The 17,814-nt window shown below is 36.7% G+C and overlaps 1 protein-coding gene across 1 annotated transcript; it reads left to right on the top strand.

Annotated features, from left to right (window-relative positions):
• The first annotated feature begins 2,260 nt into the window (after nt 1-2,260).
• Nucleotides 2,261-4,725, top strand: LOC131694812 (uncharacterized). The gene is made up of 3 exons (XM_058983313.1): nt 2,261-2,973; nt 3,030-3,531; nt 3,590-4,725. The coding sequence occupies exons 1-3, from the start codon at nt 2,306-2,308 to the stop codon at nt 4,034-4,036; spliced, it is 1,617 nt and encodes a 538-aa protein (XP_058839296.1). The 5' UTR covers nt 2,261-2,305; the 3' UTR covers nt 4,037-4,725.
• Nucleotides 4,726-17,814: the final 13,089 nt, after the last annotated feature.

The following is a 17,814-nucleotide window of genomic DNA, read 5'->3' as shown; positions in this document are numbered from 1 at the left end:
TTCAAGAGCCTCGGCTAGTACTGCCCAAGTAACCAATAAGCATTATAACGTAGCCTAATATCTGATTCAGATCCACATATAATGCAGTCTTATAGAGCTGTGAAGCCCTAAATACTTATATAATGCTGGTATTATGCCAGAAAAGGCGAAATATAGTGCTATTACTGTGCAGAGATTGACAACTCGTTTCTGCAGTACTAATGCTATTATATAGCACTAGCGCACAAATGTCAAATTTTAAAGCCTTATATTAGCATTACTAATGCTATTAAAAGGCTTCAGCTGGCTGTCATTGTCCGCCATGCTTTTAAAACCATTTCTTATATTTCCTTTCGGTATGATGAGCAAAAAGGAAAAAAAATTAAAATAAAATGTTCTGTTTAAAACCGTAATTGTCTCTCTTCTAAAGCATTGTAATGAATATCCTTAATGGGTTTTCGTTCTGACATGATATGACAATTTTACGAAAATTACCTTTAGTAAGTCTCCAACTGAGGTACCTTACCTCGTCCTTCACGGTAAGTGCGCTGCGTTTGCTCCCAGGACTATATTGCATATGTTCGATTGAAATGAAATATGCCGTATATAATCTCCAAGAAGAGTTGCATAACAAATAAACCCACAGCACAGAGAACAGACATCCATGATCGAACAAAAGTATTTAAAAAACGTGTGTAAACATTTGAATTAATATACGATAAACACTGGCGCCGCCACACCAACCTATCCCAACTATCCGTCAAATGGATTCAGTATGGAATCTTGCTCAAAGAAAACAACCGATTCCGACACTATCGGTTGTTGCATTTGAGCTGGAATTCATGCTGGAAGTCCGAACCGGTACCGGACTAGTTTGACTGGATTGAGGAGTAACCGCTGTCAATTCTGTCGAACTCAGCCACGAAAAAAACATGACGACAGTAGCGCACCTGGTTTGGATATCCCAACTACCTTCGAAACCGTTAGAGATTTTACACAAGTTGAACGCTGAAGATGGACGTCTGTTCTCTGTGCCCACAGCATTACAATAGTATTATATCGGCTTATTATTTGCTCTATAATGGCATTAAATGCGCTTGTAAAGCTTACATGCTTTAAAGATCCTTGAAGCATGTACGCGTTATATCAGCTTTATATACGCAAGCGATAATGCTATATGTCAGCTGTGCAGTTATGCATTATTGATGCTAATATAGAGTTTCATTGCATTGTTAATGCTGTAATGGAGTTTCAATGCAACATTAGTGCAAATGTATAGCCAATATAGTGCAATGGCTTAATGCTTATGGTTACTTGGGTGGATCCTCGCTCAAACGGTTTTCGAGACATTTCCATCGGTTGAAAGCCATCGCTTCACGGTCCGGAAGTCGAACACGATCGTGTCTTCAGAGTAGGCCGGTTTCGAAGTGGTTAAGCAGTGGACGGGTTAGGGATTCTAACAATGACTTAGTCCGTTGATCGTCCTGAGAGAGAAGCAGCTTGTTTGGTTTGATGGCTCCCATGTTATCCAGCGTGAAGTAAGATTTCATCGTGTTGTGAAGATCATTATCATTCTCCAGCCTACACTCACATTTTCCCACACCGTGAAAGTTTACGTATTTGCCGGCGTCTCCGTTACCGGTACAATCCCAGTAAATCGTCCACCCCAAGCGGGTATTGACGGCGATCGGTTCGTTTCGCTCACCTTCACGACTTTCGATTCCGTTCCCGATTTTCCCGATCAGATTATTTTTGCATATAACTTATGCAAAAAGTAAAAAAAGAACGCAAAGATCGTTTTTTTAATCCAAAACGTTTTTTTAATTAAAAAATGATTGTGCTTTTCGTCTTCAGCGACCCAAAATTAGTCTAGAAAACACTTTTTCTCGTAACTTCATTTCTCTTGTAAACTAGCGTGAAGACATCCTAGTATAGACAACAATGCAAAATAAATCATTATTACATGTTTCTTAAACAAAATAAACTTTTGCATCGAACTCGGTAAACATCGTGTATACCTCGAAAGAAATGCTAGATTACCTTCAAACCGGTTTACGGAATTGATAATATTAGCGTACACTCATTGAATCGGCATATACCACTATCAAGACTATCAACTAACAAACTATCACACAGTGCATCAGGGCCCGGACAAGCCTCTTACGACAGCATCGCTCTGGTCCTCCGCTTATCATTATCAATTCACATGTTATTCTATTACAACCACCGAAGTGTGGCTATATATAAAAGCAATCTCGCCGTATCTCCGTCAGTATATAGCCGTTCGTTGATTGAAATACTACACAGAAGTTTACTACCGCATTAAATGACTCGTTACGAGGAAAAATCAAAAACCTGGCACGGTCCCATCCGTCCCAGCATTCTCAATCCGGAGGCCAACTTTGGACAGGTGATCCTCAATCTGTTGGCCCGAACGCCGGACAAGATAATTCAGATCGATGCCGATACCGGGCGGGAGATGACCTGCGCGGAAATGAGCCGGCGAATCGTACGCGTAGCTATGAACTTGACCAAGCAGGTTGATCATCTGAAGCTGGGCGATTTGGTTTCACTGGTTTGCTGTAATAGTGAGAATGTGGTTCCGGTGTTTGTCGGGTGTCTGGCGATTGGCTTGGCAGTGAACCCGCTGGCACCTGTGTTCAATAAGGATGATTTGGCGCATATGATGAGGCAGAGTCAATCGAAGGTTGTGTTTTGTGACGAAGATAACCGAATGGTGGTTGAAGAGGCTACTCGAGAAGCTATCAGTGATTACAATACTAGAATATTTGTCATGGGTGAGGCAGCTGGGAGTGCTAGGTCTGTTAACGATTTACTTGCACCGGTTGATGGGGAGAACAGCTTCGAACCAAAATACTTGGGTGACTCTAAGAAACTGATGGCCATGGTACTTTGTTCTTCCGGAACCACCGGTCTCCCGAAAGGAGTATGCTTGTCACACGCTCATCTCATCGAGGGTGATGTGTTTGCAAAGTGAGTTTAGCTGTGGTATAAAATTAGCTCTTTGTTTAGCTTATCGTCATTTATAGCGATCTGGATGCTGGACCGATCTTCAACTTTAGTCCGCTATTCTGGGCAACGGGAATGTTTGCTATGCTCACCTCACTCTACTGTTCTCGGGCACGTGTCATCACCAGCAAATCGTTCACAGAAGAAACCCTCATCTCCATTATTGAGCGATACAAAGTGGAGGATATTTTCACGCCTCCGGCATACATTTCGGTCCTGCAGAGTCATCCGAAATTCTCAACCGCAGACTTCGGCAGTATCAAACGATGGACCATGGGAGGGGCACTCGTTTCGGAGGAGCTTCGCACTTGTTTGGGTAGTCGATTTCCGAATGGTGTTGCCAAGCCGGTTTACGGGTCGTCGGAAATTGGTTTCATAACTTTGGGAACAGGCCCGTTTGCCCCTGGATCGGTTGGAACACTAGCTAATAATTTGGAGGCAAAGATTGTTGATGAAGAAGGTCGAAGAAAAGGACCGGGTGAAACGGGTGAAATTCGAGTCAAATACAAACATAAGTTTTTGGTATACACGCAGCTTAAGTCAGTGTTGGTATGTTGGCTACAATGCTCCTTATTTTCAGGGTTATCTCAACAACGCAGAAAGTACGCGGGATGCGTTTGACGAGGAAGGTTTCTTTAAAACCGGTGACGTTGGATATTTCGATCAGTATGGGTTCTTGTACGTAATCGATCGAATCAAGGATATTATAAAGTATAAAAACTACCAGATATCTCCCTCCGATTTGGAAGCCGTCATTGAGCAGATCGATGGGGTGAAACAGGTGTGTGTCTGTGGGATTCCAGTGGCGGATCGATCGTCGGATTTACCGACGGCAATGATCGTTCGACATGCAGGATCTTCTCTGACGGAAGAGCAAGTAGTCGCCATCGTCGACGGTCAGGTCAGTGATCACAAAAAGCTACGAGGTGGCGTTTATTTCGTGCAGCAACTGCCAACGTCTGCGGCGGGAAAAGTTTTGCGGAGATCTGTCAAACAGCTGATAGTAGATCAGACGGTCAGCAAATAATGTTCTTTTGTTAATGTCTGCGCAGGGAACAGTTTTACGATGCTCCGTAAGATAAGAAGATCAACGAATAGTGCTTCGTACTGAATGGATCCTAAACAACGCAATGCAAACCATGTTCAGATAACTAATTCAGATTGGGTAATGAGCCTTTTTCGCCTTGTTTTCATATTATCGCACTACCCATTTGAAGCCGGTGGTCAGAGCAGGGTCTATCAAATGATAGAGCGTTAATTGGGGCTCTCGATTCGAGTTTTCGTAACGCTCGAACATTTCTGCGTTTAGCCATCGGTGCTTATCAACAAAACAATGATATTGATGCCAATTTACACGCATTCCATCGATTGTATACCGAGTAATAAATGAAACAACGAGGCACTCTCCCTAATATGTCGAAGTAGGCTCTTTACTCTAATCAACATTAACAAAATGAAAATTATCTAATTAATTCAGGTGGACAATATCCAAATTGTTGTGCTTTGTAGAAGACCAAAACACTTCTGTTTTTATCTGGTTATTTCGTTTATTTTAGATAAGATTAGACCACTCAACATTGTTTTTTTCCAGTGGGTATTTGTAGTTTTGGAATAGACTTCTCTACGACTCATGTACGTACAGTCGTACACGTCACATGACACAAATACTGCATTACTAGCTGGTGGAAAATAATAAACAAAGACGGCAAAAGCAAATAGGATTGTTTTCAACCAAGAAACTGCATTAGTCGTATTGACTTATTTGACGTCTAGAACATCAACATTATGTACATCTACACCCAAAACGTACCCGGTAAGATTCGCTTACATTAATGCAATAAATACGAGCAAAAATTGCAAGCGTTCTGGTAATGTGCGAAAATTGCAAGAAGCTTCCTTGCATGCAATGCAAGAAACAGAAAAACCTAATTTTGCCTATGTATTAGCGATGTATGTGTATTGGTGGCCAATATGCGTTAGAAAAAAAGACTGTTGGCATTGAAAAATGAATCCTGCACAAACAGATCGCTAAGCAATGCTTTATCCACCCAACCATACTACCAGATAGTAATAAGTGGATAAAAGCCATATATAAACACTTAGATGATTTCACGATTAATGAAAAAAGTAAAACAAGCAGCCAGATTTGAACTCTGGCCTTTCCGCATCATAGCGCTAACTATAAGCACTGATCTGTCCTTACACATAAGATCAGGGCGTTAAAACTCTTACAATTGTCACATCCGCAATTTGATGCCGTCTCGTGTGTAATGAATAAACCACAAAACTGTGTTTGATGATGTTGGTGAGGAATGAATAAAAAGTAGACGGAAAATAAAAACTCGCCGTGCGTTGCTATACCAACCAGCATAGGCATGTGAATGTGGTGGTAATCCTTTGACAGTGTGTTGAAGAAACGTATGTACGTATAGCGAGAGATGAAGTGATTTTATATGCTTGCAACAATTGCAAGCGGCTTTAACTGCAAAATTGCAAGCGATGCTAACATTATTTGCAAGTGATTGTCGCTTGCAATAATTGCAAGAGATTTTTGTTTTGGGTGTAGTTGCAATGTGTATAACCACCATACAACGCGATGTTTTCAATTCGCCATCTGATTTAACCTCAATCTGGCACTAACACAACTGCACATGGATTAGTCAATAGTCACACATACTTAATATTTGGAGCTTCAAGTTTCTTGTAATATTTTGGAATTTCAAGAAATAAGTTAAAACTTTTTACAACTTGTCAATCCCTCGATCTTCAATTTCGTTGTCTATCTATTACTATTTTGTCGTCGTCCTTTCGTCAATTTTACATTAGATTCTGCGCGTGTGAAAAATGAAAATTCTCAATACTTATTATAAATAGTCTGAAGAAGACAATCTTTTCTGACTTGTTTTTATATTAGGATTTCTGACAGCTAATTTACAACCACATTACGAAACACCTAACCTAAAACAGGGTTGACCACTATTTTGGCACTCTTATAGCCGTAAGCACAAAGCCGTACCAACAGTTTTTAAACCGGACTAACTTTTAAACCGGCCTAAACTATTTGGTAAGCTTTAAACCAACGATGCTGTCATTTATATGGCTGCGTTCTGATCTGCGTTACACGTCAATGTTAAAAACAACAAATTCAAGTTAAAGAAAATGAGTAAATTAGACAACATGGTGAATTGTTTTTCTTTCCGATATTTTCGTGCAGTAATCTAGCTTTTCTTCGTCAAATGTCTCGTTCTATAGCGTTTGAGTACAATTTTTGTCAACTTGTAGCCGATATGTTTCTGAACTTAGAACTTTAACGTGTTGGATAGTTGAAAGTTGGCCGATGATGTACAGCACTTTGTAGTGACATAATATTAAATACACAAAAGAAAATAAATTGGTATAAATATGCATGTTTTTATTCAGTTTGAATAGGCGCTCGTCGAGTTAAAGGAGTGATTGTAATTGGTGCCATGATTGTTATTTCTCGACAAACGTATGATTACGGGTTAAAAGCCAACTGTCAAAATTCTCTTTGAAAGGAAATTCCGAACAAACCGTTACTGGATAAACACAGTTCATAGCAGTTACACACTTAAAATCTATTACCTACTAGTAGGTAATTTTAATTTGCTGTCCTTATTTCACGGCCGGAAAACAAGGGAGAGGGAATGATTTTTTTACATAAAATTAATGGGATGAAGTTTAGTCGGCTTTGAGGAATATCTTATTATTTTTGGGCAAATTTGGGCTCTTTCGTTTTTCGTTGGAGGAAGTAGGATGTGCAGATTTAAGATTACCTACTGCTAAAAAATGCAAGTTTTCTGTGTAATGCGGATAAATATACACGGTAAAAAAACTTTACCCATTGTATTCAAATTGCCCATTCTCGGAAATTATTCGAGCTGTCAAAAAATGGATATTTTTTGCTACTAACAATGAGTGCTTTTTGCCCATTGACATTTTAATCTTAATAATGAGTGAAAAATCATTAAGAATTATTTTAAGCGAGTTAACCTGCAAACTAAGGTTCGTAGCGGAACCTGCAAATTATCCGTCTGCATCTGAATCCGGGGCGGAAACGGAACATTTCGGCAACGCTCATAAAACAACGGCTGCTTAGACTACTGAGGATGTTACAGATATGCGCCAGTTCGGCATTTTTAGAGCAGCCAAAAGATCCAGCCATCAAAAATATCTCCAGTTGGCGATTTTATTTTGTTAAGTAGTTAAGGATACAATAATGTTAAATGAATGTTAATTTATGTTTTTTTTTAAATTTAGAAATAATTCTATTGGCAGTATTTTTCATTCAACAAAATACGTAGGATTTTTTCGATATTTTAATTTTACGGGGAATGGCTTTTGAGTGAAAAAACGTCGAAAATGTCATAAATCTTTTGAAATATTTGTATCAGTCGTCCATGGAATAGAAATCTGACATTTTAGCCTGGTGGGGCTTATTATACCATCCTACCCACCTTCTCTACTAACCATGCATATGGAAGACCTACTTTGCTGAAAATGAAGTAATCAAAATTATCAGCACGATTACCCAAATCAAGCCTGAAATACCAAAAGTCCAGTAATTTAAATCAATAGAAATTACAATTAGTTACTTTCTATAGTCTGCGATCAGTCTGATAATGAATTGTCCTTTATAAATTTACAAATTGAATCTGATACTGGATGCAGACAGTAAATCTTCACGACCTCGACGAAATCCGGTGTAAATCATATCTCAAAATTTCTTGGACCAATCGTTTTGAATTTTGCACAGTTTTTCTTCTTCACATCATTGCCCAGGCTACAAGAGCTTTTTGCAAACTGCTGAATATTATTATTTTACAATAACATGTTAATCGTTGTTTTAGCAATAATCGAATGATTTTAAAGTGCTACGAAAAAATCGAAAATCGACCAAAAAATAAAAGCTCCCTTAATTACTTGTGAAATGCTGTGAAAAACAACTGTGCAAATGTCTCAACGTTTGGTCCTAAGACAAGACATGACAATAGAGGGGGTCGTTTTTGTTCCAATTTTACGTCAGAATATTCCATCTCCTGATTGGTTGATTCTGACTTTTTGCACCGTGCGCAATGTTACTGCAGGGGTAGCTAAATGATGTTTGGCAGTGGTGCTATATTTATAGAAAAATAATGTAATTACTTTTGACAAATAATATTATTATCGTTAAAAGAGTAAAAATGAATAAATGAATCTAAAATTTGTCAGAAAATGGTTTCATCAAACCTTACTAAACACCCATGACATTAAAAAACGGTGCCCTTTATTAATATAATGGATTCAAGATACAAAATATTGCAGGCATAAAATAAATTAACAAGAATCCATTTTCATTTTAAAAAATAGCAACACTGTTCGGAAGATTTCGGCAGGATGGAAATCTGCGAAAAGAAGAATGTCGAATGAAAAACAAGAAGCCGATTGTCACGTCTTGTCTTAGGTTTGGTCCAGGAGATTTTGAATTATAGTGTATACCGCAAAACAAGTTTTCGATGTGGAGTCCGACTGAAAAAAAAACAATCTTTGTATCGAAAATATCTGCCGATAATATTTTACACAACCCCCCTTAAGTTCCGACACGATTTAGGTGATTTTTCCGTAATCAACTTTTTGCTGTTCTATCATTAAGAATTAAACCAAAATTTGTACTTCAGCGGAAATGCAAATCGTTCAACATATACTAGAAAAGTATAAATTACGAAACAATATAAGCAAGCTCCGATAACATTTAAATAACGATCAAAATGAGAATATTTGTAGCAGCTTGTTTGCCGTCATATTTAAAAGTATTACTTAGGCTATATGGCATGGCTTCATTTACAATTTTTATTCAATCTTAGTTAAACTTCCTAAAGTTAAACTAAAGTTAAATAAACTTCCACTTGCTTATTGAGTTTCTTGTGAGAAAATATAACTAGAAAAGGGAACAAATTGTGATTATATATTCTTTTCTTTTACTCTTGTTAATATAACAAAAAAATTGTGAGCAAATTAAACTTCACTCATTTTGATAGCCATTGGTAAACTAACAATTGAAAGCAATTTTCATCTCTGAATCCAATTATAAAATGTCGTTCGACGGTTTGTTTCCAAATGGTTCGACTTCTGCTAACCTGTAATATAACTCTTCGATGTGGCGTTTTGAAATGAGCGTGTTGCACCTTCTAGATATAGGACGATAAAGAATATTAAAAAAAATTGCATTAAAAATTCGATTACACCTGTTTTTCGTACGGGATAAAACTTGCTTACTTGCCCTCATATGGTTTGTGTGCAACATGGGCCGTGATAATGCAAATGAAGTTCAAAAAGTTGATTCAAATTATTGAGATGTATGCAAGAGGAACATGGCGGCCTTTTACACTGTTTTCGTTTTGTTTCAGGATGCAGACATTTCTGCAATGAGAGGTACTAACGTCTTAGGCCGGACTAAAATCAGGCCAAAAATCAAAGATAGTACCGTGTGGCGGTACCAACTAATTTCAAGCTTACCGCTATTAAAGTACTGTCTTAAAATCATGATCCAATACAGAATCACCGTAGAACCCAAGTATTATAAAACTAGTAGTACTGTGTATATGTAACATTTAATATAACCAAAAATGGGGGATGTAGATAAAAACACGGTGCTACAGTGATTTTGTACTCTTCAAATGACCTAGTATAGGTTGTAGATCTCATTAAATTGAACACAAAATAATGTATGAAAAATGTTGTATACCCTCAAAATCTTGATTTATAACAAAAAAATGTATGAGTATTTTGGAAAGGAGAGGAAATGACCTTTCCAACGGTGTGTGTTGTTATGTTCGTTTGTTATAAATACTATGCGGTTTTGGGACAACACCATGAAAAAAACACAAACAAAAAAACAATATAAGAACCATTATTTTGCGATTTTTTCCTGAAAATTATAAAAATTACTCAAGATTCTTCTTACACACTAACCCAGCCCAAACTTGTTCAGTAATTTCTTTTGACGACTTGTTCAGTAAAGTGATATTTTTAAGGAACTGCTAGCAAATTGTTTAAAAATTTGCGGAATAGTTTTCATTTTTTAGCGATTTTCGGTAATTTTTCGAATAATTTACTGAAACCCGCAGTATTTTTCACTGAATTTATCAGCTCTTCTGTTTTATCCAGTAAAATACTGACTGATTGTTCGGCAAAATTGTACCAACGTTACCGAACCTCGTCAAAAACTTACAAAACAGGTACAGCAAATCATCTGTCAAGTCGCCATTTTCAGAGGAAACTGCTGACTGACCAGTGTTTTTTGATGTTTGGATAGAACGGATTGCGGAGAGTTCGGTACCAAATTGTTTTACTGAATTGATTACCGAACGGTTTGCTGTTCAATACCCCAGCAAAATTTTACTGTACCCAGTAATTTAAATTAAGTGTGTAGGAAGTGTACCTAGTTCAAAAAACATTTAGAAAGGACATTTAATTCCGCATATAACGACCAATTTATCTTCAAAATCGGTTGAAAATTGCAGTTATATTTTTTTCCAAATTAGAAACTTACTCACATGAGCCTTAATAAGGGTTAGTAAGATATTGTCGCGCACTATAAAATTCTACAATAACGTTTTCCGTTATTTTTTCTAATTTCAACTTCAAATTTCACACAGTACTTTTGATTGTAAACGTAATCGAGCAAAAAAGCGATTTTTTGAAAATTTCATATGGCACTGTTCCCTTAAAAGTTCATGAGAGAAAGCTTCCAATTTGAAAAAATAGCTCTACCATTTTTCAACCGATTTTGATGATAAATAGGTCGGTGGATGCGGAATTAAATGTTGAATTAAATTTTATTAAAACAAAGACGCTTCTTAATAAAAATGTTGAGCAATTTTCATACGTTTCATTACAAAATCGCAAAATAATGGTTGATTTCATATTGTTGTCCCAAAACCGCATAGTATTTTTAACTAAAGAGCATAAACTAGCATACCGTTGAAAAGGTAATTTCTCCTTCCCAATCCAAAAATTTAAAAATCGGTTGAAAAATGACAACGTAGAAATTGCCGAAAGTCCTGAAAAATAGTTTTGCTATAAAGCTGTACGCACACGCCACAAAAAATATCCACTATAGATTTTGTTCTACCTATTCCAACGCGGCAACAGAAACAGCGTTGGAATAGGTAGAACAAAATCTATAGTGAATATTTTTGTGGCGTGTGTCCTGTCGCCTCGTGAGCGACCAGCTTAAATCAAGATTTCGAGGGTGTATTAAATGGTGGTCAATAAAAATGAGAATTTTTTCAGTCATGTAGTTAAAAAACAAAAAAAAATCAACGAATTTAGTATTTTGTATTAAAAACATGTTTTTTTTAAAAAAAAGTGTCAATGAATATCGGAGAAGGGGCCCTGGTTAGCCGTACGACGCAACTTAGTCGCGATGCTAATCTTCCGGATACAATTGGTGGTCAACTGCTACGTATCATTGGCCCGCCAATTATTTTTGTACACTAAGCCACTGAGGGAGCCGCAAAAAATCCTCAATGAGACGGCACTGGGGCTCAATTGATCGGGTTCCTTTCTTTCGGCACGTACGGTATCTTTTTCTGCACAAGATACTCCAGTGTCTTCTTGACGTAATGGGAAGACGCCTTGTTCGGCCAGAAGACGTACTTCCCATCCGCATGATGCTCCTTTGTGAACGGCAGAATAATTTTATCAAGACACTCCTCCTGGTATACTTGTTGTTTGATGGCCAGACCGGTCGGTTTGAACCACGGCTTTGAAATCCCTCTGTTCGATATAGCGAAGTACAGCATAACTTTTTTTTTCTAATTTATGCATAAACTTATATTTTACTTGGGGGGTGTGGCCGATTTCTCGCTGGAATAATAGCTGTCATTTCCTGGAATGTGGATCTTCGAGAACGGAAAGTAACTTTCATCGTTCAGCACGACAGACGTCCAGCGGTAGTTCTCCGCCATCCACCGGCACTGCGATTTCACGATCGCTATCTACTTGTCCGTGTACTCGGGGACCGAGTCTTCTTCCGACAGATGATGTCCTTCATCTTGAGGGTTCGGTGAACCAAGGTATGGGAGCAGTGATATTTTCGGCCGGCGTAACGCAAACTCGTTCCGTCCTTGTTGTCGAAGAGCTTTTTCAACGCTTCCTTCTTCTTCTTCTTAGTCATCATCTTCGCCGGACGGCCGCTACCGACCTTCTGCTCCACGCTGGGGGATGCCAGGATAGGCAGATTATACTCGCGGGCACGTTTTCGTCTCGAAAGTGGTCTACCGTAAACATTTGTCCACGATGACCATGCGTTTCGTAAAACCCTACAACACACTCGTGGAGTGCTTGTCATCTTCGATTGATCTGACAGCAACCGAGCGAAAAGAAACATGCCACCCATTTCTACGGCGTCCAGAGAGCAATTCTCTTGGAGAGAAAAAAATTGCGCTCTTTACTTTAATTGCAGAAAGGTATTGAAATCATTCTCTTTTTTTTATTGAACACCCATTAAATTGATCAAACGTGTTTTCGTGTTGTATTTGACCAGACCTACAACCTTTAACAGATTACTTGAAAAGTACTCAGTTTTTTTTTTATTTTTTGGCGCCGAGTAAGCATTTAGAAACGATTTGTTGCGAAAACTAAATATGTTAATGTAGTATATAAATGCCAACACAGAAAATATACACGAATATTATTATACGAATTTCACACCGGGTCAATACGATACAGAAGATAGTACAGAATATAATTCAAAAGATTAGAGAAAAATATAGGGTAACCGGGGGCAAGTCCGACACCCCACGACTTTTCCCAGATATCAAATTTATAATCATACAATAATAACAGGATATCATTAGTACGATTATTTTGAGCATTTCGAGACACATATCTATCTCAAAGCAAGCATTTGCATCACACATACTCATATACACATAATTACACTCTACAACACATACACAACACATCTCGACAAACATATGATTACGGCCTAAAAGCCAACTGTCAAAATCCATTTTGAATGGAAATTCCGGACAAACCGTTACTAGTCGAACACAGTTCACAACAGTTTATGAAAGAGAAAACTTTACTCTTTCGTTTACTACCAACATCTGTGATTGGCGTGTAACGGTTTGTCCGAAATTTCCATTCAAAGCGGATTTTGACAGTTGGCTTTTAGGCCGTAATCATACGTTTGTCGAGACATTTTTAATGAAAAAATTGGACAAAACGAAAGCTAATAAGGGTGTCGCTCTTGCCACTTCGGGGTGTCGGTCTTACCCGCAGCGTTTTTAGATTGTTATTTTTCTCTATTTTTTGGCAACCAATAATTTTTAATGAATCCAATTTTTTGAAACGCTGAAAAAATTATATCTTGTTAAGAACCATCTAAACAAGGATTATGCAGAGAATATACAATTTTTGGAGCTTTGTGGTATTTTAGAAAAATGATTGCGCTTAAAGTGTCGGACTTGCCCCCAGTTCCCCTATATGAATGTATTAATAAATCCGCTTTCATGAACAATTTTGAATAGTCCTCTTCCCGCTTTGGGGTATCGTTAAAATATTCCATTATGTTTCCATCTATTTCAAACAATATATGTGTTGTAAGATTAAAAACAAAAATACGTTATTTACTGTGATATGGGCAATTAAATCAAGAATAAAATTCTTTTATAATGTGCATCTAGAGCACTCAATTTTCAAAATGTGATATCTTTGACAGTTAACCCCACAAAATTAGGGGTCAGGGTAGTGAATATAAGGTACTGCCCTGTAAATTCAATTTCATAAAATATTTTTTATTTATCTTTTTAGGCACAGCATATGGTTGCATGATACATTTGGCACTAGGAATTTTCCAGTATAGTGACATGATAGACATGATTTAAAAAATTTAAAAACGTTTTCTGAGGTCCCACCTTTTTGTTATTAAGCACGTCTGTACCCTATGCTATACCACTCCTCTCGTATAAGTTCAGCGTGAGATTTAATTAGAATATAGGTCAATATATTGGTTACTTGGGTAAGTAGACCATATCAAAAATCCCCACGTGAGGATTTTTTCACTTTTTTTGTTAACTTGCAAGGTTTTGGCTTAGGTAAGTATTGTTCCAGCTCACAAAAAAATTTGCTCCTCGCGTAAGCAGACGGCTTTTGACTTGCCACATAATCGCTTTTGACTTGTTGCCACATAATCGTTGCATGAAAAAATATGGAGGGAAGCCATGGAAGTAGCATGTATTTATATGCGTTGAATGACAAAATACAATATTCCATTCTTTATTTTATGAGCTGTTTTTTTAGGAAAACCTTTTCGATAATGACAACATGTATGTATCTAAAATCTTATCCAAACAAATGTGATTTCCATAATTTCTATGTACAATTGACATCGATTTGGACCCAGAAGAGTATTCAACATATTTTAGTCAAAGTTTTGACATTAAAAATGTCTTACTCCACTATCTGGGGTTAGGTATCATTCTAATATCTAAAATATCTCTTATATAACAAAATTATGTACGGTTTACATGCTTATAAATCAGCTATTACTAAATGGATTTTATTCATTATACACCTATTCAGAAACGCCTAATTTGAATATTAGTAATAATTTGATGTCGGCGCGATAAAAGTAATCTATTGAAAATCGGTAAAATAGAAAAGTTCAGAGCCGTCAATAGGAGGCACCTAAGTGACTCAATCAAATACGAAAAGTTATAAATGGAGGTGCCGCGTATCGGTTCGAACATGTTGTTGCTCTTATGCCAAACGAGCAAGGTCATGGCTATAGCATCTAGGTTCTACAATAAGCGGAAGACGCTATGGATTTTTGGCATCGGTGACATCGCACACAGTTAAATCGTGTATAAATTTTTCAGGTACCAGCGCGGTGTTAGGATCATTTGCAAAGTGGGTGGGTGGGGTGAGCTTTGGATTGAGTTCAATATTGCAGAGTGCGATGTGTATATTCTGCTTGAGCGTTTGCGCCTGAAAAAAAAAATTTACGCACTTTTTATTCAAATACTCCCATATTTTTAATAGGTTAATAAAGGGAAAATGTACTTTTGCATATAAAATATTTAAAATGATCCATAAAGAATTGAAAAACGATCCATAAAAAAGTTGTCCATATTCCATAAAACAAAACTGAAAATCCATAAAACTGTGTGAATGATCCATAAAAAAGGGTGATTTGATCCATAGATTATGTAAAATTGAACCATAAAATGGTCGCAAAAGAGCACTAAAATAGTAATAAAAGAGCAATTAAAATGAACCAATGCCCCATAAAAATATTGGAAATGTTCCATAAAATGGTACATTTTGCGCCATAAATTAACTGACATTGATCCATAGAATATTAACAATGTACATTAAAACACGTCGATATGTTCCATAATATCGAAAAAAATGTTCCACGGTATTACAAAATGGAGCAATAAAATGTCAGAAAAACTTCCATAAATTTGATGAAAATGTTTGCTAAATAATTTTTTTTGGTCCATAGAAGATGTAAAAATGAACATTAGAAATGATTCATATATCTAACGTTAAATTATGGTTCATGGATATTTACAAAACGATCCATAAGAAAAGAAAATGTAAAACGACCCATTAATATGTGCTTATGCACTAGAAAAAATAAATTTAATGAATTCATGCGAAATTTTATGGTAAACTGAAAAAATAAGTTGTGTTTAATAATTCTCATAACAGTGACAGTGTTTTAACAAGTGAGCTTATACTGGGAGCTAGTGTGATGCGGCTTGGCCGCATATCCGAGGCCAAGGATCCGAAGCGGCGCAAAGCCGCTGAGGATCCGTTGGACGAGGCATTGATTAACCCGTAGCTGGAATTGCACGCAAGCCTGTGGTCCTCTCGTTTGCCCGGTTTACTTAAACATAGGGACTATAGCTAGTTAAAAGCCGACTGAGCGGCAGCGAAGTCGGACAGTGCACAAGAAAGCGATGTGGCGTAGCCACATTAGTCAGTGTTCGTGTATAAAGTGTCCGTTTTCGCTTCAGATAGTTATTCAGATAGTATTTGCGACTCATGCCAGCCTGTATGAGTGGTCTAATAACTCTCAGCGCTCTAATATCATAAATACCCTGACGTTTAAAGAGTTGCCATAATGATTTCAGGTTAGCTAAGGTCAGTTAGCTGACTAGTTGGGTACGGAAGTTGAAGTTTAACTATAATGTATGCATTGTTTGTTGTAGTTTGACATTACAACCAAATGTAATAAACTTTATTATTAGTTCGAATAGCAAAAATTTCGCATAAATTCATTAAATTTACTTTTTCTGGTGCATAAGCACATATTAATGGATCGTTTTACATTTTATTTTCTTATGGATCGTTTTGTAAATATCCATGAACCATAATTTAACGTTAGATATATGAATCATTTCTAGTGTTCATTTTTACATCTTCTATGGACCAAGAAAAATTATTTAGCAAACATTTTCATCAAATTTATGGAACTTTTTCTGACATTTTATTGCTCCATTTTGTAATACCGTGGAACATTTTTTTTCGATATTATGGAACATATCGACGTGTTTTAATGTACATTGTTAATATTCTATGGATCAATGTCAGTTAATTTATGGCGCAAAATGTATCATTTTATGGAACATTTCAAATATTTTTATGGGGAATTGGTTCATTTTAATTGCTCTTTTATTACTATTTTAGTGCTCTTTTACGATTACTTTATGGTTCAATTTTACATAATCTATGGGTCAAATCACCCTTTTTTATGGATCATTCACACTGTTTTATGGATTTTCAGTTTTGTTTTATGGAACATGGACAACTTTTTTATGGATCGTTTTTCAATTTTTTATGGATCATTTTTGTTGTTTTAGCGGCGCAAACTTAGGGCTGCCGTTAATAAACGAGGACTACATCGGGTTATCGATAACATTTAAACAATTCTAAATTCACCACAAGCGTTTATTGCACGCCTCATCCTTTAGGTTCTTCTCTTGATCGAATTTGAAATATCTACCAATTCCGAGTAAAATTACCATTTTACGGAAGCTTTCAATGAAAATTTATTTTAAGACATTCATATTAAAATAATCATTCTGATCTATCATTCTATCAAAGAAGACTAGCTCTGATAGTAGATATATACCCATACCATAAATCCACTGTCCCTATGCGTAGCGGCTGCTACAAGACTTTTTACGTTCAGGTTTGATTTCGATTTTCTCCTCTCAATATAACGGCCATTTGAGTTAAGGGGTTACACCACAGTAAAATTTCAAAAAAAATCGAATTTTTTTATTGATCTAAAATGTGTTTTAAGATCTTGAAAATAATATACCAAAAAACCACAGGCGACAATAATTTCTAAATGCGCAAATTTTCAATTCTGCCGCAACGCCTCGTATGTATACCCCGAGTGCATTGAAAACTTTAACCGTGTTTTCTCGAAACCACATTTTTTGAGCTGGCCGGAAACGTAACTCAAACGGATGATTTTTTTATCGTTTTGAAATTTTCACAGTATATTCAAAATTGATTTCTCCAGCGTTGTAAGAAGGATTTTATTTTTTTATTGGTTAATTTTTTTTATTTATCAATTTTGTGTCGATTTTGATGACATTTTCAGCGTTTTTTTCACTAAAAGGAGCACCATTTCGCGAAAAAACGTGATATCGAAAAAATCCTATTTTAACACTTTAACAAAAGCACTGTTTTTGAGCGACTTAGTGGAATGTTATATTAAACACTTTTACCGTTGTCTTCCCTTTTAATGCCACTATGATGAACAAAATGCACTTTTCT

Source organism: Topomyia yanbarensis, unplaced genomic scaffold, assembly GCF_030247195.1.
Source record: "Topomyia yanbarensis strain Yona2022 unplaced genomic scaffold, ASM3024719v1 HiC_scaffold_160, whole genome shotgun sequence".
Taxonomy (NCBI): domain Eukaryota; kingdom Metazoa; phylum Arthropoda; class Insecta; order Diptera; family Culicidae; genus Topomyia; species Topomyia yanbarensis.
Note: the sequence above shows the minus strand (reverse complement) of the source record. Positions and strands in the feature narration are given on the sequence as shown.

Bases quoted from the DNA above. Each gene is read 5' to 3' on its own strand.
- LOC131694812 (XM_058983313.1), top strand. From the start codon at position 2,306: ATGACTCGTTACGAGGAAAAATCAAAAACCTGGCACGGTCCCATCCGT. The intron at 2,974-3,029 runs GTGAGTTTAGCT...CGTCATTTATAG, and splicing joins GAGGGTGATGTGTTTGCAAA to CGATCTGGATGCTGGACCGA. The intron at 3,532-3,589 runs GTATACACGCAG...CCTTATTTTCAG, and splicing joins AATACAAACATAAGTTTTTG to GGTTATCTCAACAACGCAGA.